The sequence below is a fragment of the Ursus maritimus genome, unplaced genomic scaffold (assembly GCF_017311325.1).
Source record: "Ursus maritimus isolate PB19 unplaced genomic scaffold, ASM1731132v1 scaffold_3, whole genome shotgun sequence".
NCBI lineage: Eukaryota > Metazoa > Chordata > Mammalia > Carnivora > Ursidae > Ursus > Ursus maritimus.
This window is the reverse complement of record NW_024425563.1, coordinates 36,255,485-36,277,610: the sequence shown is the minus strand read 5'-3', so window position 1 is coordinate 36,277,610 and position 22,126 is coordinate 36,255,485. Positions and strand designations below refer to the sequence as shown.

General features: G+C 38.4%; 1 protein-coding gene across 1 annotated transcript in view; it reads left to right on the top strand.

The window, feature by feature from the left end:
* Positions 1-22,126, top strand: part of ZNF277 (zinc finger protein 277) — a 105,377-nt gene that overhangs the window by 81,097 nt on the left and 2,154 nt on the right. Inside the window, exons 5-11 of the mRNA XM_008686514.2 lie at positions 3,429-3,520; positions 6,128-6,238; positions 8,858-8,990; positions 16,291-16,358; positions 17,756-17,852; positions 19,818-19,860; positions 21,040-21,214. Of these exons, the coding sequence (XP_008684736.1) occupies positions 3,429-3,520; positions 6,128-6,238; positions 8,858-8,990; positions 16,291-16,358; positions 17,756-17,852; positions 19,818-19,860; positions 21,040-21,214 (719 nt within the window). The remainder of the gene's footprint in view (positions 1-3,428; positions 3,521-6,127; positions 6,239-8,857; positions 8,991-16,290; positions 16,359-17,755; positions 17,853-19,817; positions 19,861-21,039; positions 21,215-22,126) is intronic.

Below are 22,126 nucleotides of genomic sequence, written 5' to 3'. Positions count from 1 at the left end.
GCCCAAATAAAGCTAGTCCTTGTGTTCATTTTCCCCAGTTATGAAGTTCTTCCTAGACTTGTTTTTATGAAAATGAGAAAAGTCTTATGCAAATGAAATAAACAGAAAGCAAAGGTGGAACAACAAATGGTTTAAGTAGCTCCCCTTGGAGGAAGGTCTGGAAAGGAGTTCAGGAAGAGTTTGTGACGTGGACAAAAGGCAGATCTTAATGGAATGAACTTGGGTAAAAATTAAAGGAGTTGTTTGGGGCCTGCAAGATCAGGGATGACAAGAGCACGCCGGAGTCTTTGTCTCTCTTACTGTGGTCGTCAGTTGTGCAGGTAAACTAGCTGAGAGTCGTCAGTACCGGGCCATCACCCTGTGAGAGAGGCTCCAGAACAGAACTGCCTGGTTTAGTTACTTGCTATTAAAGTAATTTTTCTTACTCTCCTGTCTATCCCATGCCGCCTCAAATATACCAAAGTGTAAATTAAGCTCTCCTAAGAAGAATCAATTTATATCACTTCTAATGTTTATACTTGGGTTTCGCAGTTTGGGGCCAGTTGATAAAACTTAAAATTTTGGCCAAAGAAAACCTTAAATGGCTTAGTATCCCTCTGGTTTGACTCAAAATCTTTTATGTTTGTGCTGAGCCAAAACCAAGGAGATACTAAGTGGAGAAGATTTTTCTTTAGCCAGATTGGGTTATATCATCACAAGCTTGAGAAATATGAGCCAGAACGGTGACTTTTAATGAGCACTGAGACTTGTGGACTGAAAATAGGAACAGGCAGACAAAGTACATGCTCGGCCTTGGCCTTACTGCACCAGTAGTGATAGAGTTCTTTATCAAGAGCTTTATTTGCTGGGTTTTTGTTTTTGCTGCTAACAAAGTTGTTGATATAGAGCTCTGAAATGTATTTTCTTTCTTTCTTTTTTTTTTTAGTCAAGCCAGGCATGTTTATAAAAGTTCACTTTACTTTAACAATACCTCTTTTATTTGACTTCTCCCATCCATTTCAGTTTTGATATAAGGTTCACTTAAACTCAAAAAGCAATAATTAAAATGGTCTGATACATCTATGTTATCTCTTTTTATTTCTCTAGCTTTTATCTATCCACTTGCTACCAGCAGGTAAATTTAAAGAATTTCTTGTATATTTGCTGTGTGCCTAAAGTGTTGAGCAAGTTCTTTAAATTCTGCATGTCGGAACTCCAACATATTCCAGTGCTGCAACCTCTGGAATCTCCGTTAAGCTTCACAGCCCCTGGAAATTCCTCCATCAGGACTCAGAGAGTCCTCCTTTTTACGTATACAGCTCAGTATTTGGACAAAGATCAAAAGAATCCCACTACGGGTTTCTTGAGCTCCCTCTCTTCAGCTCTGTTCTCTCTAGTACCTTGTCACACAAAGTGTACTCACTTTAGTATCCTGAACTCCAGTCTTTTTTTTTCCTCCATCCGATGAGGTAGCTACACCTCATTTGGGTTTCACTTCCCTATGTTGCAATTTGGAAAATACCCAGCAGGAAACTGGCAGTGTATTATTTTCTTCTTTCATGGATCGCAACCCTGCACTATTATCCGATGTCTGAAAACAGATAAAATAGATGAAGCAAGTTATTTTATAGTAGTTTACAGAGGAAGGATAAGTGTGATATCCATTATCCCATCATGGCTGAAACCAGTTCATTGAATTGATTTTTCTGATGGTAACTTCTTAATTTTTTTTCTTCAAGCGAATTAGTATTTCTAGATGTTTGGTGATACATTTCCAGAAATGCCACATGGAATTTATTAAGCTTCTAGATATTAATTAGCTCATTTTTATGCTATTCGATAGGTATTCACAGAATCAGCAATAAACTTTATAAAGTTCCTATTTTGAGCTCCATGTTATAAGAGAAGCTGGAGAGTAGTATGTCATTCTAAGAACAGCTTAAAGAATTAACTTTAATTCCAAAGAGTTTTCATACCCCTTCAGAAGACAAGGCAGGCAAACAGTTAACAAAGAGATGATGGTAATAAACAGTGGAAATTGAAATTAGCTGGATAACAATAATATCTAACATTTAATGACCCATGCACAATTTGGACTCTTTACATAAATTTTCTGATTTAATCCTATAAACAATTCTGTGAAACAATATTTCCATTTTCATCTTAAAAATGAGAAAACTGATGATTGAAAAAGTTAAATAAAAAATTGAGTACCACTGAGGGCCAGAGTTCAATCTAAGTCTGCTCAGTGCTTCAGAGCCAGAGCTTATAACTCTTATACAGTAGTCTGGAAATGGAAATCATGATAAAAATGGGAATCTTAAATTACAGGTTAATATTTGTAACAGGCAAAAAGCAAAGAGAAATAAAATGACCTCAGGGAAAGATGGTGTGTAGAACCACCCTGATTGGACCAGATGTTACCAAAGTGTATTTAAAATGGGTCCGCCTGGGTGGCTCAGTCAGTTAAGTGTCTGCCTTCCGCTCAGGTTGTGATCCTGGGGTCCTGAGATCAATTTCCTCATAAGGCTCCCTGCTCCGTGGGGAGCTTGCTTCTCTCTCTGCCTCTGCCTCTCTCTCTCTCTGTCTCTCATGAATAAATAAATGAAATCTTTTTTTAAAAAAATTACTTGAGTTGAAGATTAACAAGATAATAGTGTAGGAAAACAGGGGTGCCTGGGTAGCGCAGTCGTTAAGCATCTGCCTTCGGCTCAGGGCGTGATCCCAGCGTTCTGGGATTGAGCCCCACATCGGGCTCCTCCGCTGGGAGCCTGCTTCTTCCTCTCCCACTCCCCCTGCTTGTGTTCCCTCTCTCACTGGCTGTCTCTCTCTGTCAAATAAATAAATAAAATATTTTTAAAAAAATAGTGTAGGAAAACAGTGTTTAAGAAAGTTTGCCTAGAAGCAAAAAGAAGGGTGGATATGATGAAAAAAGGATTGAGATCATGGAGACCCTCTAGGAGACTTATTTATAGTAATCCTATAACTGATTAAAAACTGGACTCAGGGCGATGGCATTGGGAATGCTGGAGAGAAGTAATATAAAAGATAGTTCAAGTGAAAAATATGTCGGAACTTGATTGCAGACTAAACTGAGAAGTACCAAAAGGAGCAAATCAAAAAGCCTACGACATTTTTGTTCAGGAAAGAGGGTGAGGATGGGAGTTGACTAATAAAAATAGGAGTAAAGCCAGGGTAGGGAAGGATGATGAGACCCCATTGATTCAGTTTCCTGCATAGCTATCCAAGTGGAGTGTTCTGTCAGCATTTGACGGTATAGACTGGAGTTTTGATACAAGGACAGAAATGGAGAAATTTGAAATATTGTCAGCATTCATAGATTCCCTTTGTGCTTCTTCCCCAGATTCCTCCCATCCAGACTATCACATTTTTCATTAGCTAACTGCATTTATTAAAGATAATATCAAATATCTGTTTCTACTTTACAGAAAGAAATTCTGGAACAACAGCAGCAAGAAAGAAATGATAACAGTTTTCATGGTATTTGTATGTTTTGCAATGAGGAATTTTTCGGAAACAGGTTTGTTCTTATGCATGTCTTTAAATATTATTGTTATTCATCTGAAAACTCATCAAAACATCCATAATGGTTATATAAATTAAGTTCTGTGGATTAGCGCAGGACCCTTTCATATATCAGCAGTAATTTTTTTTAATATGCCTAACATCAAAGATGGGCTATAGTTGCTCTAAGCAGAATAGGAGATTATTTTTTTCATTTTTTTCTTTTATTTTTTCCAAGTTTTTATTTAATTTCCAGTTAGTTAACACTGTAATATTAGTTTCAGGGGTAGAATTTAGTGATTCATCACTTACATAAAAAACTCCAATACCTGGTGCTCAGCACTACAAATGCCTTCCTTAATTCCTGTCACCTATTTCACCTATCCCCACCCCCACCCCCCAGCTCTTCTACAGTAGCCATCAATGTGTTCTGTGTAGTCAGGAGTCTGTTTCTTGGTTTGCTCCTCTTTATTCTTAAATGCCAAATATAAATTTGTGTTTAATGTCATAGGACTTTTTCAGTTGGCTGACAGGCAACACCATGTATAACAAACTACTACAGACACACCCTTCTATATTGTTAACTCTAAACCTTTAGCAGATTTTGATGTTTCACTTTTGAATATTAAAATTAATAAGGATCTAAAAAAAAAAAAAAAAAACCCAAAAACTGGGGTATTGATAATTCTTTACCACTCCCAACTGGCTCCAAAACCAACTGGATTACTATAATTCAGTTCAAACACTAATCACCCAGAGTTAGCATCAGGCTCTGCAGATTAAAGGGCATCATCCCCAGCAAGACTGCCTCCATTTTAGATATCAGCCACAAGTTCTGTCAGCTGGCTAAAAATTCAAGGATTCTGCCAGTTATTTACATCATTCAGTAATTTACAGAATGACTCACAAAACTCCGGAAAGTAGTATACGCAGGACTGCAGTTTTATTATAAAGGAACAGTCAAGAGAAGAAATCAGGAACAGCCAAATGAAAAAATAAATAGGGCAAGTTTTGGGAGGGTCCGAAGTCAAAACTTCTGTGCCCTTTCTCCAAAGAATCAGGACACATCACCCACCCAGCACATCAAGGTATTCACCAACCAGGAATCTTCACTGAGCTTTGATGTCCAGAATTTTTAGTAAGTCTTCATCACATAAGCATGACTGGTTCAGTCCTTGAACTTAATATCCAGACCCCTTACCTCTCTGGAGGTCAGGCTGGCTCAGTAGCGCTGCCTTCTAATAACGTGGTTAGTCTTTTCATTGACCAGCCCCCATTCTGAAGCTCACTAAGGGCCTTTGGTGAGTAGCCTTGTCAGCATAACAAAGATAATCCTGTCACGGAGAAATTCCAAGGGTTTTAGAAGCTCTGTGACAGGAAACAAGGACAAAGACCGGACAGATTTCTCATTATACAGCATTTAATATTTACAAATACACTCTCGCTGTCTCTCTCTGTGAAATAAATAAAATCTTTAAAAAAATAAATAAAATAAAATAAATAAAACACCACTAATGAAGATTTGATTCTTCTGTAGGGCAGTTGGCATAGAGAACAACCTGTGCCAGAAGGCACTGTGAAATACTCTGTAAAAACACTAGTGTTATTCAAAGTTATCAGTAATAGTTAAGTGGCTAGCCAAAAGAGCATAATATAACTATGATATTAATAAATGGGACCCTACATAGTTAAAAAGAAATCAAACAATTTCATGGGAATGGTTGCTTTATTTTATTTTCTAAAGGAAAAAAATAATAACCCTAAAAAACAGTGATGTGGGGGCCAGCTAAGTGTCTAAATAAACTAAATAAACTGTATAATGTGTCACTGTGCATAGTCTGTCAGTGGTTTGTGTGCTAATAAGTTCCCCAAAACTGTCACCTTCATTTTATGAACTAAAGTTGTGATAAAGAGGGCTCCTGGCTGGCTCAGTCAGAGGAGCATGTGACTCTTGATCTCAGGGTCCTGAGTTCAAGCCCCATGTTAGGTGTAGAGATTACTTAAATAAATAAATAAACTTACATAAAAATAAAGTTGTGATAAAGACCCAGTAGAATAATATATTTTACACATAGGCATATTTGCTATGTAAAATTTAGATAAATTAAAATATTCCTTTTCAGCATAACCTAATCAACAGCCTGGTCATGGTGTATTCAGGTTATGGTAACCCTTACATATTCTTAAATGTGTTTATTGTGTGTTCCAGGTCTGTGTCTGATAGTGAGCTGACTAAATGTCTGTGATCCCCGGACATATATAGCAGGGCATATTTCCCTTTGGCAGTTGTCTCTTCCTCCTCCTCATGACGAATTGGAAAAGTAGGCAAAGCACAGTTCATTGAATAGTTTAAAGGAGAGAAACCCAGTTCATCTATAGAGTTATCTTCCTGTCCACTGGCAGATAATGGAACAAACTTAACTGACTTTAAAGAACTATTGTGATTATATGTGTACTTAAATACTTTATAACGTGTCACTCTTTCATAGCCCAAATGTGTGTTTTAGTGTTTTACCTTTTCATGTACTTCTGATGAGTGTTATCATTATAAAAATGCTATTCCTGACCTGATTTGTTACTAGATGATTTGTAAGGAATATAAATTGCTCACATTTCTTCCTAGATCTGTTCTTTTGAACCACATGGCCAGAGAACATGCTTTCAACATCGGATTGCCAGACAACATTGTAAACTGCAATGACTTTCTGTGCACATTACAGAAAAAGCTGGACAAGTAAGTAATTTTTTCATGAAACACAACCTGAAACTATTTTAATTTTGGACTCTTTTAGGAATTTTTTTTTTATTGTCTGTTGTGAATTTTTTTAAGATTAATCTAATCAAAGTAATTAATAAAATGGAATTTTTTAAAGATTTTATTTATTTATTTGTCAGAGAGAGAGAGTAAAAGCAGGGGGAGAAGCAGACTCCCTGCTGAGCAAGGAGTTGGATGCCGTTCTCCATCCCAGAACTCTGAGATCATGACCTAAACCAAAGGCAGATGCTTAACTGACTGAGCCATGCAGGTGTCCCAGAATTTTCTCATCTCTCATGTTGAAAGTTTACATTTTTCATGACAGTCGTCTTTTTGTCTAGATCATATTGCCTTTTACTGTTTTTGGCTTTTTAAGATTTTATTTATTTGTTTGACGGAGAGAGACAGCGAGAGAGGGAACACAAGCAAGGGGAGTGGGAGAGGGAGAAGCAGGCTTCCTGCCAAACAGGGAGCCCTATGCGGGGCTGGATCCCAGGACCATGGGATCATGACCGGAGCCAAAGATAGACACTTAACGCTGAGCCACCCAGGTGCCCCTGAAAGAAGTATCATATATACCAAACAATGTACATACCATGTAACGTATGCTATATATAGGGTATGGAGAGTATACTCTCCAACCGGCCTAAGAAATAGAACAGGGATGCCTGGGTGGTTTACTCGGTTAAGCATCCAGCTCTTGATTTTGGCTCAGGTCATGATCTCAGGGTCGAGTCTGCTTGAGATTCTCTCTCCCCCTTCGCCGCCCTCCCCTCCCCCATCATGTGTGTGCATGGACACACACACTCTCTCTCAAATAAATAAATCTTATTTTAACAAAAGAAATAGAACATTATTAATTCCCTTGAATCTTCATGTGTGCCCTTCCTCCATTAGTGTCTGCCCATTTTCAGTATAATTTTTCACATATTTAGTAAACATTATCAAAATGTTGCATGTTACTCACCTTTATGTGGGATATAGCATACTCTGCATTCTTTTACCTGTTAGTATTTATTCACATTTATAGATCATAACACTCCACTTTTCCTAAGATCATATTCTGGTGACTGCGGGTATCTAGTGGGTATCGAGAGCTTAGCTTGTAAAATAAGGAAGGAAATTCTCTAGGTCACTAAAATGGCTTTCAAAAATCTATCCACTTTTCTCTCTAGGAGAGGACTCAGTATTTTTTCTCTCAAAACCTAGTTTTTTTCAGGTTTTTGTTTGTTTTTGAAGATTTTATTTATTGGGGCGCCTGGGTAGCACAGCGGTTAAGCGTCTGCCTTCGGCTCAGGGCGTGATCCCGGCATTCTGGGATAGAGCCCCACATCAGGCTCCTCTGCTATGAGTCTGCTTCTTCCTCTCCCACTCCCCCTGCTTGTGTTCCCTCCCTCACTGGCTGTCTCTATCTCTGTCGAATAAATAAATGAAATCTTTAAAAAAAAAAAAAAAGATTTTATTTATTTATTTTGAGAGAGAGAGAGCTTGAGCGGGGGGAGGAGCAGAGGGAGAGGGAGAGAGAGAATATTAAGCAGAGTCACCAGTAAGTGCAGAGCCCAACACAGAGCTCGATCATGACCCGAGCCAAAATCAAGAGTTGGATGCCCATCCAACTGAGCCACCCATGTGCCCCCCCCTTTTTTTTTCAAATGAAATCTCAGCCCACAGTATTCGTAATGGTAACATTAAGAAAGAAATATTAAAAGTCCTGAGTTCAAATTCTAGTATCAACACTACATTAAAACAAGTCCTTTCAGTATTATTAAATGATCCTTCATTTATAAAATAATAACAGATGTGCTTTCTAGCAAGAGTAGCATAATCTTTTTTTAATGCCATAAATTATTTGCTGTAAAAGAATATAATTATTTCTGTGGCACAAGAAATGGTTCAGAGGGTATTTAGTTGTGATGACAAAAGAATTCGAAATTGAAACAACTGATTTCACTCATTTGAGCTTTCATGTAGGAGGGAGCTTAGATATAATCTGTGTGACTCCAAAAAGTGGAACTCTAATGGCTAATAAGGAGAAGTTACAGGCAGTATCCGCTATCAGACTTAGGTAAAGAAAGACGTTTTGTTAGCAGTCTGTTCGTTTTCATTAGAAAATGAATGTCAGTAGAGAAGGCAAGTAACAACGAAGTCTCACTGCTAGTATGTACTGAAACTAGGCATTAAACCCTGCATATCAGCTCACAGAATATGCCAAACCATGGACTGATTTGTTGTACGCAATGGAGGCAGCCAGTGCTAGTTATCATTGTAATTATTTGAAGAACATAACTATGTTTTCATTTTTAGAAGAGATAATTTGATTAGAGAACTCCAGAATAATTTTGGATATTAGCTCTCTCTGTCCCAGTTTGAACTACATAGGCAAGTTGGCCAGTGTAGCCACCTGCAAAATAAACCAAGCATGCATCCCACAAAGCTAAATGAGTGAAGTGAGAGAGGTTCTGACAAGGATGTCATATCCCACTTGAAGATTCTGTGACCTAAAATGAATAATCGTAAGACTTAAAATAAAGGACTTTTGCAGCAGCTATCCAAGAGACTTGTGTCATCTGTCAGTGTTTGTGTATTTTTTTTTTTTAGCTTGCAGTGCTTGTACTGTGAGAAGACCTTCAGGGACAAAAATACACTTAAAGACCATATGAGGAAAAAACAGCATCGGAGAATTAATCCTAAGAACAGAGAATATGACCAATTTTATGTCATCAATTATTTGGTAAGGCTTTCTCTTCGTAATTTAAAATTTGATTGCATTTCCACAAACAAAAATCTTTCTAAGGGCTGTCTAATATTTAAACAAGCAATTAGTATAAAGTTCAAAATGTAATCAAGGGACACTTCCAAGCAGTGATTAGCTTCATAATGGTTAGTTTACAAAGCAGAACTTGATTTCGTTTGTCTTTGATTTGCCAGATGTTTACACAGTAAAAATGTCATTGTGTCTAGAATTCAGTGATCTGGACCAAAAAAAAAAAAAAAGGAATAATAAACATAAAGCATTTGAGTAGCTACACACTCTGTCTCGTTTGTTATACTATCTGTTACCTTGAGTACAGAGACTTCTATATTCTATTCAAAAAAAATCTTTTGACCTCTGGATGTGTTAGGTGTCCTATGCTAGATAACTCTTTAAAAACAATCACTTCATGGGGCACCTGGCTGGCTCAGTTGTTTGGGCATCCGACTCTTGATTTCCACTTGGGTCATTATCTCAGGGTTGTGAGATTGAACCCCGTGTCGGGTTCACATGCTAGGCGTGGAGCCTCATTAAGATTCTCTCTCTCTCTGCCCTTTCCACCCCACCCCCCAAAGAAATCTCTTCATTCTTCCCTCTCTCCCCCTTAAAAAAATACTCCTTTTCCAAAAAAAAAAAAAAAAAAATCCTCCTTGGCCTGCTTATCTTTAATGGAAATTTTAGAGAAACCATGTCATTTTACTAGGCAAGAGGACTTTGATTTGTTTGGCTAATAGAATGTAATAATGCTGTTATCATGTCAAGGATTTTAAATACATTGAAAGTTTTCCTTGCCTAGAAACCTTAATACCATTTCCTGAGCTTTTTGGTTAAGAGAAGGTATTCAGTTGGAGGCAAGTGTCACTAGGAGGGCATTTAGAATTGTAGGAGGGAATTTTGACTGACAATGACGAATGCTACTGGCCCTGCCCTACTCTGCTGAATTTGGGGGTGTACATAACAAAGGAAATAATCCACTCCTGTGAAAAAAAGGGTTATGTAACTCTCCACTTGAATTAGTAGAAAGTAGTAGAAAGTTATTTCTGACACTTTTCTTAAGCAAATGGAAATTATTTTTTTCTTCTCAGTAGGAATGAATTAGAATCCAAACTCATGGCCACAGAAGACATAATTGATTATAATCAACCATTTTATCTATTGGACAGAAACAAGCATATCCTGAAATATGTTAGAAATCTCTGCCGTAGGGTGGAATTTTTGTCTGTTCTAACTAATCCTTGTAGTGTTAAAATTCCCCTTGAGAACCAAGTTTGACATGTGTTTGAAGATTGACTCTGAGAAGTTGTCATGATCTGCTACAAATATTTTACAACTAGCTAAAGGCAAAGGCACCCTTTGAGTCCTTCAGTCTTCTCTTGAAATCACTCAGTCATTAATTCCTAGAACAAATGCTGCTTCAGGGCCCAGACCAAGCCAATGGGGAGTAGACTTCAGTGTTAGCTCTAAGAAATACCAGCTACTGCAGAAATTTGTGGAAGCAATTTAATAGTACTTCCTTCTGGGGATCTTTTAAAATAATATTCAAGAACTTGGGACCAACAGAACATTATATATATGGCTGGAGGTATTTAATACCTTTTAGAGGAGACTTCAAAGGGACTGTTCACTCAAATTCTGGTAGCACTTTTAGAAAAGTATGGTGCTTTATTCTCTGGGCATCAAGTAGTCTGTCTGTCAAAACTGAAAGTATCTGCAAGGACCAGCTGTCTTTAGACGGGCATGCTAGATTATACTGTCCACTGAGTGCCCAGATATGGTGTGGCATGACTCATAACTCAAGAGGAGTGTTTCAAGAGAATATAAAGACTTTAATAGTATAGAAAATGAAAATTAAATCATTTTAGGAGAATATTAATAGAAGTAATTTTTTCTTTTAACTAGCAGCATTTGACTACTTGCTATGTGCCAGGCACTGTCTTGGATATTTATATGAAGTCATTTACTCTTAACCATATCCATGTGTCACAGATTTTATCATTATCCCCATTTTGGAGATTTGGAGACTAGGCACAGATCTTTTCTCAGAGTCACATAGTTAGAGCAGGATACTTAACCTGTGTGTAAGTTTCCTCCAATTTTTTCCTCAGTTGAAATGAGGTACCTACCTACCTCTTACTTTTTTGGTTGGGTTTTTGGTCAAGTAATGGTGATGAATTCGTAATCTATTCACTTTGCCTGTTTTCTTTTATACTAAACTAGAAAGTGAGTCAAGGTCAAAGTAAAGCTGACTTTAATAAGCTCGTCAAGGGCTCTGACCCACAACCTTAGCCTTCTTAGCCCTGTATGCTTTCCCACTGAGATAAATAGCCCACAACAAGAAGAATAATCTAAAAAACAAAACCTAAAATGTGTTATGATTAGCTGTGGCATTTTGGAAAAGATATAAACTCACCTTAGAAAAGGATTGAAGAAGCTAATAAAGTCTCTAAAGATGTAAAAGTGTCCTAACGTAGAGATGTGCTTACCAGAAGTATCAACCTTAATACCATCCTGAGTATTGTTGTAGATAAAAGGTATCATATATAGAATGAATATATAAAAGACTGTTCCAAATACTAATACTGTGTAGTTAGAGAAAAATGAGGGTCAGAGATTGCTCAGCATCATTTTAGTTTCCTTTTAGACCCCATTAATGAAAATACTTAATATTTCACAAAAATATTTAATATGAAGAATAAAGTCTTCTAAAAGTTTACTTAAGCAATGAATAATGACATTGCTCTGGTTTTAAAAAGGAGAAAAAAATTGCTGAGAGACATTCGCTGTGTATTCCTCTCAGGGAAAAGGCTAACATGTGTGATGAATGTGAGGCCAAAGAGAGAACTGTTGTATTAGTCGTCAGGGTCTACACATTCATTTCTCACATCCTCTTCCCTGCAAGAAGCACTTCCATTGGCTTCATACATTCTACACACATTGGAGTGCCTTCCAGTTCCAGACATTAGTGGAACAGGAAGAAAAATATTATAGACAAGGTGGTTGATTTAAGTCACTACTCAAGAGAGCTCAGAGGTCAAACGAGAGACCTACATGTCAGCACATAATTTCAACACCTTGGGTTGGGGTGTACAAAGTTAATGCTTGGACCTCTCCTGTAGCAGATATGTACCCACAGAGTTCCTCAACTCTACTCTGGAGCAGAATCTCCAGGCAGCAGTGATGGCAGTAGCCAGGATATTCCTGGCAAGATGCACTCTAATAGTCATCAAGGGCGGGAGAGCTAAGGCACAGAGGGTGTTTTTGGCTCTCCTCTGAGCTCAGCAAATTGACAGTTTTCCTTTTTCTTCCTTAGGTGAGATAATTTCCATAATTAAAAATTCATATCAGTTTTTGAATAATAACAGACTTGCAAATGCATAAAAAGTTACTATGCATAGTCTAGATTACCTACTACGGGTTCTTTCTTTGTTTTCTCACAAACAGAAGTGTTCAGTGAATAGTAGAGATGGTCAAGGGGACAACTTCCCAGGCAGTTTCATGTTCAGATGCCCCTACCATCATCACTGAGCCTTCAGCTACCTATTCCTAAGGCATTCATGTTTCAAGCCCTGAGTTTTCCTAAAGGGAATTATTTTTGCAGTGGTTTTACCATTTTTTATTTATGTTGTTTTATTCTTAAAGATCTACAAAGCCATTTGTAACAAAAGTAAGCTTTTAACCTGTTTTTCATAGTTTTAGTATAGTTCTTTCTAATGAAATTAGTTACATTTGGAACACTTCTTTAAAAAAAAAAAGATTTTATTTATTTGAGAGAGAGAGCACGTGCGCACAAGTGGTGGGGGTGGGTGGCGTGGGGAGGAGAGGAGAGGAGGGAGAGAAAAAAGCAGGCTCCCTGCTGAGCAGAGAGCCAGACACAGGGCTCCATCCCAGGACCCTGGGATCATGACCTGAGCTGAAGGCAGACACTTAACCGACTCAGCCACCCAAGTGCCCCCATTTAAAAAACTTCTCAATAACTAGAATTTAAATAAAAACTTGAAAAAAATAAAACATTTCTCTTTCTCTGTTTATAATGGGTTTTTTGTGTAAGTACATATAAGTGTGTGCGTGTTGGAGCGGTGAAGATGCTAGGTGAAGGGGATTTCTTTTTTTTTTTATGTTTTTCTTGTCCACCCTCTCATTGATCATAAACCATCTGATGTAGGGGTTGAGGGGGTGTGCTGAACATCTTTCCTGACATGCCTTCCAAACTTGTTTTTCTTGAAATCTTTGCTTTCCTAACATGATTCATTACCAGGCACAGCATCTTAATTAGAGAGTTCTGTGCTCTTCTTTTTTTTCTTTATGGGTCTTATTCCTATAATAAATCATATATATTTGACTATACAAGGCAGAGCATTCTAGGAAAGTCTGGGCTAGTATCACATGCAAACCACTTGTTTCTTAATACAGTAATGAATACCAAGTTCCATTTTCTTCCCAAATGGTAAGTGGTCAGTGCTGTTGCCTAGGAAAATCCCTACATGTTATACTGAATACTCAGAAAGTTGCAAAATAATGCTTTAGGTTTGGAAGTTTGACACTGAAAGATATTTTATGTCTCTTTGGCTAACACATTTATTGATAAGCAACATTTGTCCATATCATTGAAAATGGTAATACCACAGGTGGTATTTCTTTGAATAATGTCCTACAGCAATGACCTTAAAGTATAAGTCCGGAGAGATCAAGTAATCCATGAGAGATTTAATTCATCACCAGAAATTCCAACTAACAAGGATCCTGTTGGCAGTGTTGAAACCATTCCTGGTTTCCGTAATGAGGTTCAGACACTTCATGACAACTCTGGGAAGTACGTTATAGAGTCCAAATTAACTATCTCTAATGACATTATGTAAATCTCTGCGGGTCTGAGTTTATGCATCATTTAGCTGATAGATAATGACAGCTTCAAAACCTCTCATTAAGTTGATGAATGATAGATTTTCTTTTTTCCCTAAATCATAATGGACCTTGTAGTTCTTTGTTTTTGCTTAAATGAATACCTTTCTGAGAAAAGAAAAAAAGTTCAAAACTGAGAATAAATTTTAGTTCTTTTTTTCCAGAGGAGGAATATCAAACAAGAATATAGCAGGTCAGGTTGGGCTTGATTGTAACAATAGTTTAGCTGCTTGCAAAGGTGTCCATTATTGTTCTACATCCTTCTTTAGTGCACTGTCTACTTTTGCATGGCACAGTGAGGAAATTGGATGGAGAAAGAAGAAAAGATAAGGAAGAGGAACAAATGACTCAAGAATAGAAAAGATATTCCTGCTCATTACTCCATAAAGTTTTGCTGAAACTATGACTAAATTTGCCAGACACAGCCCTACATGGGTGCAACTTCATGAACTGTAAGAGATAAAAGGGATTGAAGTAGCTATTTGAGTGCTTACTCTTGCCTGCTACCGTGTACTTTATATACAGGGATACTTTGTTTTGTTGTACTTCGCTTATTGTGCCTCGCAGATTTTTACAGACTGAAGGATTGTGGCAATCCTGTGTTGAGCAAGTCTATCTGCGGCACTTTTTCAACAGCATTTGCTCACCTCATGTCTCTGAGTCACATTTTGGTAATTCTTGTAATACTTAATTAAGATGTATACACTGGTTTTTTTAGACGTAATGCTTGCACACGTAATACACTGCAGTGTAATGTAAACATAACTTTTATATGCACTGGGAAACCAAAACATTCATTTGACTTGCCTTACAGTGGTAGTCTGGAACCAAACCTGTAATATCTCTGGGGTATGCCTGTATATGAACTAATTTATTTAATCACTTTACAAAAACCTTTTGAGGTAGGATCTAAATTGGCATTGAAATTTTAGACTTTTTCAGTTACGATTCAATTTAAAAAATACTTTCTAGGGGTGCCTGGGTGGCACAGCGGTTAAGCGTCTGCCTTCGGCTCAGGGCGTGATCCCGGCATTATGGGATCGAGCCCCACATCAGGCTCTTCCCCTATGAGCCTGCTTCTTCCTCTCCCACTCCCCCTGCTTGTGTTCTCTTTCTCACTGGCTGTCTCTGTCTCTGTCTCTGTCGAATAAATAAATAAAATCTTTAAAAAAAATAAATTAGGGGCGCCTGGGTGGCACAGCGGTTAAGCGTCTGTCTTCGGCTCAGGGCGTGATCCCGGAGTTCTGGGATCAAGCCCCACGTCAGGCTCTTCCTCTATGAGCCTGCTTCTTCCTCTCCCACTCCCCCTGCTTGTGTTCCCTCTCTCACTGGCTGTCTCTCTCTCTGTCGAATAAATAAATAAAATAAAATTAAATTAAATAAATAAATAAATAAATAAATAAATAAATAATACTTTCTAGTACTTACTGTATGCCTGGCTCTGGAAATGGAACAATGAACAAAGTCCATGTCCTCATGGACAATGCTGATGGAGAAAACGAATAGCAGATGAGAAAACAAATAGATACACAGAACTGATTTCAAGAAATGATTGATGTTTAAAAAAAATAATAAAACATCATAGGGGAATAAAAAATAAGTGGGAGGAGGGGTGTTGTTTTAGAGGAGTCAGAAGAAGAGGTGGTCACATTTCAGCAGATGCCCCCACGACTGAGCCACACAGTTATGTGAGAGAGCAGTGTTCAGGAAGACGTTGCAACAAGTCCGGAAGTAGCCGGTGGAGGTGAGCTTGCTCCGTTCAAGGGATAGCAAAGACCCTGATCTGTCTGGAGCAAACTGAGCCAGAGAAAAAGTGGTGGGACATAAGGGATGGAGAAGGAGCCGGGGCACAACACACGCAGGTCTTACAAGCCATGATACGGCCTCTGAATTTTGTTCTAAGTGTGGTAAGAAGCCATGGGAGGGTTTATACAAACAGGGAAGTGTCCTTTAGAAAGATCACTGGCTGCTGTTTGAAAAATAGACTGTAGGGGACCTCAGGGAGAAAGAGTCCAGCTAGGTGGGTGTTCATGGGCCCCATCAAGAGATATTTTTGGTTTTTTAAAAAGGTTCCCAAGAGATTCTAATGTGCATCCAGGGTTGAGAAACTGGTTTACATTTAAGAGAAAGGAATTTGATTAAAAGAATATCACTCCTTCTCCAAAAAGAAAAACATATTAAAAGCATTTTAGGATACAGCCTTCCTTGTCACAGAAATAACTGTTTTAATAAATCCTACTTGTATTGATTTAAAACCAGTGAATATGGGTTTTTAGTGGGGTTTTTTTTACTTTTTTAACTTTGTGTCTATTTTCTCTCTCCTTTCCCCTCTTCCCCTGCTCCCTTCATCTCCCTAATTTCTCTGTTCTTCCCACAAAAGGAACTTGGAAAATCATGGGAGGAAGTTCAATTGGAAGATGATCGGGATCTGCTAGACCATCCGGAAGAGTAAGACTTTTTACAGCTGCTAATTAATTGCTGTGTTTTAAGAGTAGGAAAACATTTATTTAGTTTGGTTTAAAATGTTTATTCTAAAGTGAATAGAAATGAAGAAAACTTTCTGAGTCATGCATTCGTCCATGTAATAGTCCAAAAACTTGAATTCAAAGTGACTTTGACATAAAAATCACTAAAGCAACTGTTATTCCAGCTAAATAGTGTTTTGCCATTAAAACTGTTAATTGAGGAGTGCCTTGGTGGCTAAGTCGGTTGAGCATCAGACTCTTGGTCTTGGTTCAGGTCCTGATCTCAGGGTCGTGAGATCAAGCCCTGCATCAACCTCCATGCTCAGTGCGGAGTCGGCTTGCACCTCTCCCTTTGCTCCTCCTCCTCCTCTCTCTCTCAAATAAATAAAATCCTTAAAAATAAATATATAAATAAATTAATAAAAATGAAATTTTAAAAGTTTTTTTAAAAACTGTTAATTGAACAGACAAGTAATATATAATGCAGAGAAAAATACAGGCCATTGCTGTTTTGCTCACTTGGCTGGTGCCCAGATCCTGAAGTTTTACAACCTTTGAACTCTCCATGCTGCTTGTCATTGGAGTAGAGATTATAATGGAATTAATGTTAACCTTGTTCCGTGTTCATCCCATTGACCTAGTTAAAACATTCACAGCTTCTTTTCTTGGAATTACAAGCTCGGGAAATGTTCTTTTCAACCTAAAAGGATTCCCTGTTATTCATCCTCTTTTCCTTCAAAGCTGCTTGGCCTTTTTTCTCTCCTGGGATTTCAGTTTTCCCGGCTTCGGAATGACAAGAAGTTGGCAGTGTCTTAAAAATAAATGCATGGGATGGGGGGTAAGCAGGAATGGTAACATGGGTCCTGTATAGTTTTTGACTTCTGTTTACCACCACCAGATTTAACACTTGCCCCATTTAAAATGATCAGTATTTCCTACATGAAGGATATATGGTTTGCCTTTTTAAAACGCGCCATTTGTCATGCAGAGACACACTCCCAACATCGCACCTCACAGCATGTGTACTTAGTGGTTGTGCCTAATGAGAGAGAGCATCGCATCTACTGGTATGCCTCCTTTGCAAATTAAACCTAGTTGTGTCAGAAAGACATTATACTGATTCTGTAGTAAAATAGCTGCTCAGAAGAGAAGCAAATAGAAGAAAAGGGAGCAGCACCTGTTCGCTATTTATATTAATTTCATGGTGCTGCTTTGAATTTCAAAAGCTATATCAAAAAGTCATAATATGATGTGACAATCTTTACAAAAATGTCAGAGTTGAAAGAGATTCCCAGGGAGGAGGAAGTAATACCAAGTGACTGCATAGTACACCCTCTTAATGAGGGAATCTCTCTATTTCCTGTTTTCTTTTTAACACAGTGACTGGTCTGATTGGGAAGAACGCCCTGACTCTGCTGTCTGCCTGTTTTGTGAAAAGCAAGCAGAAACAATTGAGAAACTATGTGTCCACATGGAGGTGAGATACTTTTATTCATTTGAATTTTGTTTTGTTCTGACAGGGAAACTGATCATGATTGTAGTCTTATCAGCTTTCATGTTTAATTTGTCATTATCCCATTCCTAAAAGTGCTGTAAGTGGAGCACCTGGGTGGCTCAGTTGGTTAGGTGTCCAGCTCTTGGTTTCAGCTCATGGTGTGAACTCAGGGTTGTGAGATTGAGCCCTGGGTTGGGCTCCGCCCTCAGAGTGGAGTCGACTTGCAAGATTCTCTCTCTCTGCCCCTCCTCCTGGGCTCACTCGTGCCATGTCTCTCTCTCTCTCTCTTTCTCTCTCTCAAATAAATAAATCTTTTATTAAAAAGAAAGTGCTAGAGGCTAAACAGAAGAGACAGGCCAGATCCTTCAAGGAGAACTAGAACTCAGGACAATTTAGTACCATGAGCAGGACCTGTGCAAACTGTTACGGTAGGATTTCACAGACCACTGAGGTATTTATGAGATCATTCTAGTTTAGAATGTGGGGCCTATAGCCATGATTAGCAGTACTCAAGATATGGACAGGTTCTGAGTCTTTTCCCCCTGCTTCCTGTGCTGGTGAATAGGGAAAGCAGGAAGGGGGAAAGTTCCCTTCACAAAGCCCTTGAGGGAAATGGGGCAGGACGGCACAGGGGATGTAGGGGCAGAGAGGGTATAGGGTGTGCTTGTACAGCTCCTACAGTTACAAGGATTTGGAGGGAAGAAATTTGAAGGTATTTCCAGTTCATGTATTACCTTCAGGATGCCATTTTTATGTTATAATGAAGCTTGAAGCTAGTAGTTCTAAACCTTTTTTCACCCCAGTGTATCTGAGAGATGACACACTCCCAACATCTCTGATCCTCAGCTGGACAGTGGGGGTGAAGAGGGGGAACATCTGATGAGTCATGACAGTATTGCAGCTTGGGGGTAGAGGGGTGATTTAATAAAAAAAAATATTACTGGATGATTCTGATGTGCTGTCCCTACCCTCCCCCAGCCATCTCTGCCAACAGTGACGCAGACTAACCTGTTTCACCCACCTTCTCCCCACTCTCATTCAGAAACACTGTTCTGAGTTCCATAAAAAAAGAAAAAAACTAGGTTTGTGAAAGGCCATGAGCATTTACCCCTATGAAAGCAGAGAGTCGTTTTCTCTGAAACAGGTTGCTAATATTATGTATGTATAGTTTCCAGTGTTTAAATTTAATTCGTAATATCCTAATATCTTTGAATTGAAAGGAGTCTTAATACCCCTACGCTGTGTAGGAATTTCCTTTGCAACATCCTTGACCTGTGTCCTCAGCCTCTGCTCAGTCACTTTCAGTCCTGAAGTACCATAGAATTCCTAATTATCCTGCCTCTGATGTTACACTGAATGCCTTCTCATAGGGAGTTAGATGATCTTTATTCTCTGTAAGCTTTTAAGTTCAAACATTTACCCAGATGGACAGTTGCACGAGTGGAACAGAATAAGGCTGCATTGTAAAAGTCAAAAGCCATGTAATTTATGGGAAGATGGCAGTGAAGAGAAATTTGCATTAAACAGTGTATTTAACAGCATAAAATGAAGAGCAGATTTGTAAAATGACCTATCTGCTTGTGTGTATCCGTAATTCTAGTCCAGGCGCACAATATAGTAAGTAGGGCCACATCTTACTAGAGACTGAGGACACTTTTGTCAGACTGCAGAATGCATACATAGTAAATTGTGAAAACTGTAGATACAAACTGTGAATAATTAAAATGTTTTAACTGATTGGCATGACTTGTTTGGACTGTGCTTTAAAAAGTAATTGGATGTGATGGGGGAAGCAGTTATATTTCGAATACTTCAGAAACAGAACATGATGAACTGAGACTGAGTTTCGACAGTGTTCAGACTCCTATGAATAAGCTGTCTGTTTATAACTTCAGCCTGAAAGATTAAATAACTTATATGCTCACAGATATTCATTCCTTTTTTTAGGATGCTCACGAGTTTGATCTCCTCAGAATAAAGTCAGAACTTGGTGAGTTTGATTCAGAAGTTGTTTTCCATGATGCTGCGTTTTTATACACCATCCTGTAAATGATGCCTGTATTCAGTAGTCATGATTGGAGAATGCACAGCCAAAATGTGTCTCTCCACAGATGGTCTCAACGGGACTGCCTGAAGCAGTGATTCACAACCATTTTGAACTGTAATATTCAAATATGGTTTTTTATTTCATATGGTCTTTCTTCTTTCCTACATATATGAACGCTTCAAATAAAATAGAAGTTAATAGTATCTATTATAAAGAAAGTAGAAGGAGCTAACGGAAAGACCATGGATTTTAAAGTCAGACTAGAGTTCATATTCCAGCTCCAGCACTTACTGGCTGTGTGACATAAGACCTCAGGTCAACAGAATGTGAAGGGAGTTGGTAATGTATATAAAACACCTAGCTGTACTGCTTGGCAGTGTAGCTAGATGATTTATCACAGATGGACCCAATTGCATCATTCTCAGTATCAGTATGATGGAAAGATTAGGGGCATAAAGATGTAAATTACCGACTTGCTAATGGATCAAAGACAGTAGAAAGCCCACTTGCCACACCTCATCTTACTGACTACTTTCCTAGACTCTGGAATGTGTTTCTTTACTTTGCTCTTCTCACGGACACGTATACATGTCAAATGCTGGCTCTACCACCCACTACCTGTGCAACCTTGGACAGTTTCCTAATAGATAATGTGGATATGATAATATTACCTATGTGGTAGAGTTTTGCAAGAATTAAACATATTAATGCATGGAAACTGATTAGAACAGTGCCTAGCATGTAAGCCCTATGTAAGTATTGGCTGTTATTTGTTTGGTATCTATTATTCTTTATAATCGTACTGCCTCTTCAGGTTCATTAATAAAGACAAGTGGCTCGGGCACTTGGGTGGTTCAGACAGTTAAGCATTTGACTTTGTCTCAGGTCATGATCTCAGGGTCCTGGGATCGAGCCTCACCTCGGGCTCCATGCTCAGCGCAGAGTGTGCTTCTCCATCTGCCCCTCCCCCTGCTTGTGCTCACTCTCTCTTTCTCCCTCTTTCAAAAAAATAAATAAAATCTTTTTAAAAAAAGAGAGACCTGGCTCTTTTAAAAAACATTATAACAGTACAAAAATGGGCCTGACCAGTTGTCTAACGATTGTATAAACTGTCATTTTCAGGATTAAATTTCTACCAGCAAGTGAAACTGGTCAATTTCATTCGGAGGCAAATCCACCAATGTAGGTGTTATGGCTGCCATGTGAAATTCAAATCCAAAGCAGAGTTAAGGACTCATATGGAAGAAGCTAAACATACATCACTGCTTCCTGCAAGAAAGACATGGGATCAGCCAGAGTGAGTAGTACTCAACCAGACGTAGACTTCTTTGCTTCATATCCCTTATTTGTTCCTTTATTCAGTTTCTCCAAACCTAAATAAAGGAGAAACATACCTGTGGAGAAAAAAGTAAAAATCTTCAAAAAGCAATTTTTAAAGGAATCTCGCTTTTATAAGTGTAACCAGCTCTTAGATTTTGTGATATGAAGATAAAGATGTAGATATAGAAATATAGACGTTTTTCATTGTATTTTGTTAACAGAATATTGTAAGCATTTTTCTGTATCTAATACGTATTGATTGTGTCATTTTTAATGGTTGTCAAATATCCCATTCAGTAGATATACCCTAATTTGCTAGATATTGAGGTTGTTTCTTACATTTTACTCTTATAAATAATAGTACAATGAGTATCCATATGCCTACATTGTTGCACATTTATCCAATTCTTCATTTAGATAAACTCCTAGAAATAAAATTACTCTGTCGAAGAGTACACAACTGTTAGGGCTTTTGGTATATATTTTGCATCTCCACACTTCATAAATGTTAAGCAGTTGCTCCACTGATCTGTATTATGGAGGTGGTATCAGACTCCCAGGTATCCTTTGCCAGTTCAGCCATCTGGGCTGGTTCTCAGAGCAGTCTGGACAATCTCAGCTGAGAGAACCTCTGAGAGCTTGTAGGGTTCTAGCTGCCTGGAGGTTCTTCTCTTCTTAGGAAATGTTAAATAAGCACCACCACCACCTCCCCCCCACCTCTCCCCCAACACTAGCCCCAAAGCTCTGGATTTTCCTCTAGAAAATCCCAGATTTCAGGGCACCTGGGGGGTTCAGTCGGTTAAGTGTCCAACTCTTTCTTGGTTTCGGCTCAGGTCATGACCATGCATATGGTCATGAGATCGAGCCCCACATCAGGCTCTGCACTCAG